Source organism: Tupaia chinensis, unplaced genomic scaffold (assembly GCF_000334495.1).
Source record: "Tupaia chinensis unplaced genomic scaffold, TupChi_1.0 Scaffold148065_1, whole genome shotgun sequence".
Classification (NCBI taxonomy): domain Eukaryota; kingdom Metazoa; phylum Chordata; class Mammalia; order Scandentia; family Tupaiidae; genus Tupaia; species Tupaia belangeri.
Window position 1 is genome coordinate 461,042 of NW_006207915.1, and position 7,327 is coordinate 468,368.

The following is a 7,327-nucleotide window of genomic DNA, read 5'->3' on the forward strand; positions in this document are numbered from 1 at the left end:
GTGTGTTGTCCGTGTGCCTGCTGACCCAGACGCCCTTCAACCTCGTGAAGCTGGTCCACAGCACGAGCTGGGAGTACGACGCCATGACCAGCGCTCATTATGCCGTCGTGGTGACGGAGGCCATCGCGTACCTGCGGGTCTGCCTCAACCCCGTGCTCTACGCCTTCGTCGGCCTCAAATTCCGGAAGAACTTCCGGAAACTCATGAAGGACGCTGGCTGCCTCCCTTACCTGGGGGTCTCACATCAGGGGAGGTGTTCTGACGACACTTCCAAGACTTGTTCTGCTTCCCACAATGGGGAGGCCACCACCATGGTCCAGCTGTAGGCCTTGCTGGGGCTGGAGGACGCTGCTCCGGGACTGGCAGGTGCACGGCTGTGCCCTCCGGCTGCGGCGAGGAGAGCTTTGCTTTTAGCGTGTGCTTTCTCCAGGAGAAGTGGGCAAACGCAGGCTGCCTCTCAGACCCGACACGCGCTGTTCTCTTCTCAGACAGCGGGCCCCAAGCTCGAAGGGGTGGGGGGAATCTAACATAAGGGCTCCCCTCTCCCCATCCCCAAGAACACCGACGCCGAGGAGATGTCATAATCAAGACCCTGCTTCACGCGCGGAGCTTCCAGAAGCACAAGTCTCTGAAGATCATCTTCTGACCTGACTCCTGAGAGCTCAGGTCCCCCTTCACTGGGACTGGAGCTGAAGGTGGAAGTGGGGAGCACAGCCAACTGAGCTGTGGGTGCAGGCAGCCCCCCGGGCTCTCGAGTTTGGAAGACCCTTCTGATTATCTGACCGCAGAGGAGGCAAGAGCAGCCTCGTGCACCTAACAGCACTGAGGGCGGGCTCGCGGGGGTGACTTCTGCAGAGGCAAAGCTTACGTCGTCTTTGGCGAATTCTAGAAGGACTAGCACTGGGGAACAGAAACCGGTCACAACAAACCGAAGTGGGCTAAGAATTCCGATAGTCCACGAAATGCAAGAGAAATGTGCACAACTTAGTGTAAGCCTGGGCCAGGTGTGAGCAGCCTTCGTGCAGTGGACGTGACGCTGGCGGGGGTGCCACTTACAGGTGGAACTACCCGGCACCTGCCACCGGACACCAACGGCACAGGCCTCCCCCGATGAGGACGTTCAAAAGACTCCAAACTACTTTGACCCTTAGGTACATTTTACTCCAATAAGATGTGCCTGGAATGTACCCAAAATGATAACTCGTGGGCTCAGAGCACCAGACGTGAGTTAGAAACACTGAGGGACGGCGCTCTACCGAGGAAATGGAGCCTACCAGCGATGACAGCTGCTCGCCGCTGTGGTTTCCGACCTCCTGCCTCAGACGGGGTGGGTGGGGGTGCATTTGTTTAAGTCCTCATTTGGGCACAGGATGAGGCAGTTTTTTTGTTTTTGTTATTTTTTTTTAAAGAGGTATTTTCACTATACGGCATGTGCGCTTGCCAGAAAGAAAGAGAGGGACAGAGAGACAGACAAAGTGAGGAATCATCCCCTGGGGGGATGGCTACGCCACAATCCTCCTCCATTCTCTTCCTGGGATCTTGGGCACACATGCACGTGCACCTGGTGTGAGTTTTAAGCCACCGAGTCTAGAACTTGAACCATGGCGGGTCATGCGGGAGTCTAGTGACATAACCATTACGTCATCTGCTGGTCCTAATGCATAGTTTTAAAGGTCAAACTTTTTTTTTTGAGAGAGATTTTTGCTATAGGGCATGTGCACTCGCCAGAAAGAGAGAGACAGAGAGACAGAAAGTGAGAAATCACCCCCCCGGGGGATGGCCATGCCACAATCCCTTCTTCATTCCCCCCCGCCCCGGGATCTCAGGCATGCACACACACTCACAAATGCCCGGTGTGAGTTTAAGCCACTGGGTCCAGGACTTGAACCACGGTTGGCTGCATGGGAGTCCAGCAATGTTTCTTGAGAACGCAGAATGAAGGGTTCTGCAGTGTCCCTGTGGGGGTAGGCCGAGGAGTGCATCTTGGTGCCACCTGGAGGAGCGCGGGGAGGGCCCACGCATGTGTACCTGCTGTTTCGCAAACACCCTCAACACACCCATGAGAGTTGCTTTCTTGTTTTCAGGCCACATGGGCCCGGCAACCCCCCATGGCTTCCTTAAATAGAATCTGCCCTCTTTGAATGACGACCAATGTGGATTCTCTCTAAATTAACTTCGGAGTGGTAGTTTCTGTCCCCCACGGCCCATCTTTAACAGGGAGCACTTCTGCTGGGAGCCCCAGGCCCCTACAGGAGGAGGCGCTGAGAGGGGAGGAAGGAGCAGAGGGTGGGGCAGGCCTGTGGCTTCTCCCGGTGCCCAGCAGCTGCCTGTATGCCCCTCTCTGAGCAGGACCTGCTGGCCTTTCTGCCTCCCACCCCGGAGCACACCTGGCTGTCCCCAAGGCCCAGCGATGCTGTCACTGTGCTTTCGGACCTTCCGGCCTGTGGAATTGCAAATAAACCTCCGTTCTTTGTCCACGCCCAGTCTCAGGTATTCTGTTATGGCCGCCCCCATGCACTGAGGCAGCCCTGACCGCACACTCTGGGAGAGCCCCCAGCTTCTGGGGCTCTAGCTCACCCTCCGGCCTCCCTCTGGAGTGCTTGTGAGGACAGACAGAGCACCCAATGGCCACGAGCAGGGCCCACCTGGCTACTGCAACAGACAGGCGGCTGCTGGGACCTGGCTTCCCCGACGGAGCTCCCGCCTGCCGAGAGCCAATGAGACCAGGTACCTGGTGGGGTGTGCGCCCTCCCAGGCACCCCGCAAAAACGGCAGGCACTCCCCTCCCCCAGGAGTCCCGCCCTTCAGGGTCTGAGGCAACTGATATCGTTTTGTTGGAGGCCTTGCGCTGCCGTCGCCTGTGCATGTCGGAAAACAGTAGAGCTCTGTACGCGCCGAAGCTCACGCCACACTGCCAGGGCTGCGACCCAGGACATGGCCTCCTCCTTGGCCGCTAGATACCGGCTCCAGAGGGTTCACGCAGCAGACGGGTTGTGCTATCTGAAGGCGGGGATCTTGGGGTAACGGCGGCGCGAGGTGGTTTTCTAACCTAACCATTGCATTTCCTGTTCTCGTGTTTCCGAGATGCCAGGCGTCCTGGCTGGTGACAACCCCACCACAGCTCCCTGCACACTTGGGCCACGAGGCCCCCGCTCTCCCGTTACTGGCAGAGACTCTGTGGGTCCAGGGGCTGCTGCTGCGGTCGGTTTAAGTTCACTTAGTGTCGTCCACGTATGTGGAGTGACTTCCTTGGAGAAAATGGCCGGGCCACGTGGCACAGGTGAGAAAGGCACGCAGCTCGGCCCAACATGGCAACTTGGGCTGAATGCCACGAACACATGCACCTTACAGACACCGTGGGCAGCTGCTGGGCTCAGTGTGCACACCTGCGTGGGCAGGTGCCGTTCCAGCCTCCTCTGCACAGGGAGGACCCCAAGTGCAGGGGCTGTACACCCAGGGTCACGGAGCCTGGGGGGGGCAGGCCAGGCTTCGAGGAGGCCATGACTGGGTGATCTTCCTGGCAGCTAAGGGGCAGGCCAGGCTTCGAGGAGGCCATGACTGGGAGCAGGCTGGGCAGAGGCCTGGGGATGAGAGGGAGATGGTCTGGGCCCCCAACCTTGTCCTCAGCCTCCCGGCCTTTTCAAATGCACCTTAGCAGCAGGAAGAGAAAGAAGGCAAGCAAAGCCACCGAGCGGTTGGCCAGCGGTTGGCCGTGCCTCAGCAGCCGTGCAGGGAGGCGGCCCTTGCTGGCTTGGAGGGTGGGCTCCTCCCTGAACACCGCGTGCTGGGCCTGCAGGCCACAGGCCAGTGCGCTGAGGTTTCCTTTCCGTGGGGCGGGTCCTGACTGCCGAGGACCAACAGCACACCTGTCTGCCAGCGGTCTGCGCCATCTTAGTTCCCACTGGGACCGGGGAACGTGTGGGGCACGGACAGAGGGAGAGAGGTGGCCACTTCCTGGGGCAGCGACAGGAGGTGGCGAGACGCCGTCAAGCCCGAGGTCGTCCCCGCGCCCCAGGTTCCCGGTCCTGCTCACCTCACCACCTACCTGCTTACCAGGTGACCGAAGCAGGTGTGGTCACGTGCTAATGAGACGAGCCATGCCAGTAGGGCCACTGGCCATGGGGGTTGGGAGGACTCTGCAGGCCTCCATGGTCATGGGACGGTGCGATGGGGCATTCCAGGAGCCAGTGGGTGGGGGCCGTCCTGGGTCTGGCAATGGAGCTGGCACTCTCCACGGGGCTGTGACACGAGGAGTTTGGGGAGGGCAGAGGGGAGTGGAGACATGCGCAGTCCTTGCACCGAGTATGCGCCGAGGGCCTTGTGAGGGCGAAATCTTTCCCTGACATGCAGCAGAAATCCTGGTGGTCAATCTGATGGACGGGTCAGACCCCCTTTCAATTCCGCGTAGGCAGAGAGGAGTGGAGAGCCCTGAGTGTGAGCGCCATGGAGTTCTCGACTGGAGAGGGGTCACGTCTGGAGCATCTGACCAGCCCCTGCTTTGCTGTAGAAACTGCATTTGACCCACGCCAGGGGCTGGGGAACACTGGGCATGGGCCTGGACCCCAGGCTCATGACTTTTTTTTGGAGAGGTTTTTGGTATAGGGCACATGCACTCGCCAGAAAGACAGAGACAGACAGAGAGACAGAAATCACCCCCAGAGGGGATGGCCACACTGCAATCCCTTCTCTATTCTTTTGGGATCTTGGACACGCATGTACACATAGCCAGCATGAGTTTAAGCCACCGGGTCTGGGACTCGAACTGTGGTCGACCACATGGGAGTCCAGCGACATAGCACTACGCCAACTGCTGGTCCCTTAACCATTCCTGACGTTCTAACAGGCCGCACTCGGTGCACGCTATCTCATATATTAAAACCGGTCCTCACAAACTTGTTGGAAGACAGCTGCCCCGGAACACCGAGGGCTGAGGGAGAGCGGGTACTGAAGGACGCCCCTGCAGCGACGGTTCGTGTGCTCCGGAGCCTGCCTGACCATGGAAGTACGGCGTCCTCACAGCAGAGGGGAGGGCTCAGAGGATCTAGGGGCTGGCTGATGGCAGTGGAGACGCTGGTGATGGGGCCAGGTGCAGGAGGCTGGGCGGGGGGTCCCTTGGGTTATACAAGGTGCGGGCAGAGAGCGGCCAGGCTTTATTGCTGGGAGAACTCGGGGCTCCATACGAGTGTCCTGGGGGCCGAGGGGCTAGTGAGAGGATATGCCCTTCCGTCAACTGACTGGCTAGGGACTGTTACCAGGCCTGATCGGTGCTTCCATAAGGTGAGCCAGTTCCCTGGAGTAAAGCCTCAGGTCGTGCCAATGAGACTGCAAGACCCAGGATGGTCCCTACACTGGTGTCTGTGGGCTCAGGCCTCTCCCCTCCTTCTAGAACACCCCTGCTGGCTGCAGCCTTCCCTGACCAGAGAAGCTGCAGAGTCCTCCCAGCCCCCACAGCTCATGGTCCCTGGGGCATGTCCTGTCCCCCAGTGCTCAGCCACACCCTGCCCTTGTCCCCTGGCAAGCAGACGGGTAGGTGGTCAGGTGTGTAGGACCAAGAGTCTGGGACTGGGAGCCAGATGTTTCTTTTTTCCCTTTGAGGTTTTGCCATAGGGCGAGTGTGCTCACCAGAGAGACACAGACAGAGGGAAAGTGAGAAATCACCCCTGGAGGGGATGGCCATGCCACAATCCCTTCTCCTCCACTCCCCCTTTGAGATTTTAGGCACACATACACGTGCCCAGTGTGATTTTCAAGCCACCGGGTCTGGGACTTGAACCATGTCACCGTGTGGGAGTCCAGCACCCTAACCACCATGCACCCGTTGGTCCCAGAAGTCAGGTTTTAAAAGGCAGCATGGCCAGTGGCGGCACGGACAGCGTTACAAGCTCAGCTGTGGCCCCGGCACACCTGCATGTGGAGGCCTTGACCCCCAGCACTGTGGGCCGGGGCTATATCTGGAGACAAGGACTTCACGGTGGCCCTTCAGTTAAAACGAGGTTGTTAGGGTGGGCCCAATCCCCTGTGACATGCCCTTAGGAGACTGAGACAGATGCCAGGCGCACGGGACAACTCAGTGAAGCGGCGGCATGACAGAGCCATCTACAGGCAAGGACGGGCCTCTGAAGAAACCGGCCCTGTGGCACCTGGAGTTGGACTTCCAGCCTCCAGAGCTGGGACACGATGACCCGGGGTGCAGCCCGGCCTGGGCGTTTATAACAGTGCCTGAGCAGAGGGAGACAGGTGCTGAGGCCAAGGAAGACAGGCCTCTGGGATGTCGGACCCGGGCCCTGAGACCACTGGCCCTCCCCAGCCATTCTCCAGTAAGGCTGGCCACTGACTGCCCCGAGTGCTGGTACTCTCAGACCACCCCTCCCGAGCACTGCTCCGAGACACCTCCCCGCAGGCAGAGATAGCCAATCCCGCTTCCAACGTCTCGCTTTCTCAGTCCTTTGATAAGAAAACTCAGGGCCAGGCCTGTAACAAGCACTCAGGAAACAGAGGTGACGTCTACTCACTGTTCGGCCATGGTCGGGTCAAGAGAATCGGTTTCGGTGGGTGTCTCCGGCCAGGAGGAGCCAGACTCCTGTATCTGACACAGCTCCTCATCTGTGATGATGTCAAACACGGCGTCGTCTGGTGGTCTGCAGTCTGCGTTTGCCCCTGGGTGGCAGAGGCAGAACAGGAGAGAAGAAACACACACACGGTTATGCACAGGAGGGGCAGGGCCATGGGGGCAGGGGGGCAGTGACGCAGAGTGAGACACAGGGATGCACTTTAAAGGGCCGCTCAACCGCAGCTCTTCTGTCCCAATGCAAGAGGAGGGGCAGCTGAGTCACCCCAGAAAGCAGAAGAGGGGCTGCAGGTGAAGCTGAACGCACAGCCCAACGCACTTCTTGGGTTGTGGCACTTCCTGGGTTCCAAAGTCCACTGCCCAGAGGACAGCCCAGCTGGCCTGCTGGAGTGTGCTTGGGGCAGAAGCAGCAGGAACCAAATCCCACATCCTCTTACTAGGCTGGGCAGGAGGACATGCAGAAGAATGCACTCTCTGAGGTCATTAAGAGTTGAGCTTCTAGGACAGTAGAGGATGTGAACGGGTGTCCACACAACTCCTGGCCTTGGGCTACACGGGGAGGGAGGGTGGCTACCTGGTGGCTCCACCCATGGCTGAGGCCCCACCCATGGCTGAGGCCCCACCCATGGCTGAGGCTCCACCCAGGGCTGAGGCTCCACCCAGGCCTGAGGCCCTACCCAGGGCTGGGGCTCCACCCAGGGCTGTGGCCCCACCCATGGCTGAGGCTCCACCCATGGCTGACGCCACACGCATGGCCGA

General features: G+C 59.5%; 2 protein-coding genes across 2 annotated transcripts in view; one reads left to right on the forward strand and one right to left on the reverse strand.

Annotated features, from left to right (window-relative positions):
• CXCR6 (C-X-C motif chemokine receptor 6) overlaps positions 1 to 1,423 on the forward strand; it is an 11,915-nt gene extending 10,492 nt beyond the window's left edge. The window contains exon 3 of the mRNA XM_027768948.1: positions 9 to 1,423. Coding sequence (XP_027624749.1) covers positions 9 to 326 — 318 coding nt within the window. The 3' untranslated portion in view covers positions 327 to 1,423. The remainder of the gene's footprint in view (positions 1 to 8) is intronic.
• The window catches only part of FYCO1 (FYVE and coiled-coil domain autophagy adaptor 1), a 71,442-nt gene that overhangs the window by 16,982 nt on the left and 47,133 nt on the right, over positions 1 to 7,327 (reverse strand). Inside the window, exon 16 of the mRNA XM_006170127.3 lies at positions 6,513 to 6,657. Coding sequence (XP_006170189.1) covers positions 6,513 to 6,657 — 145 coding nt within the window. The remainder of the gene's footprint in view (positions 1 to 6,512; positions 6,658 to 7,327) is intronic.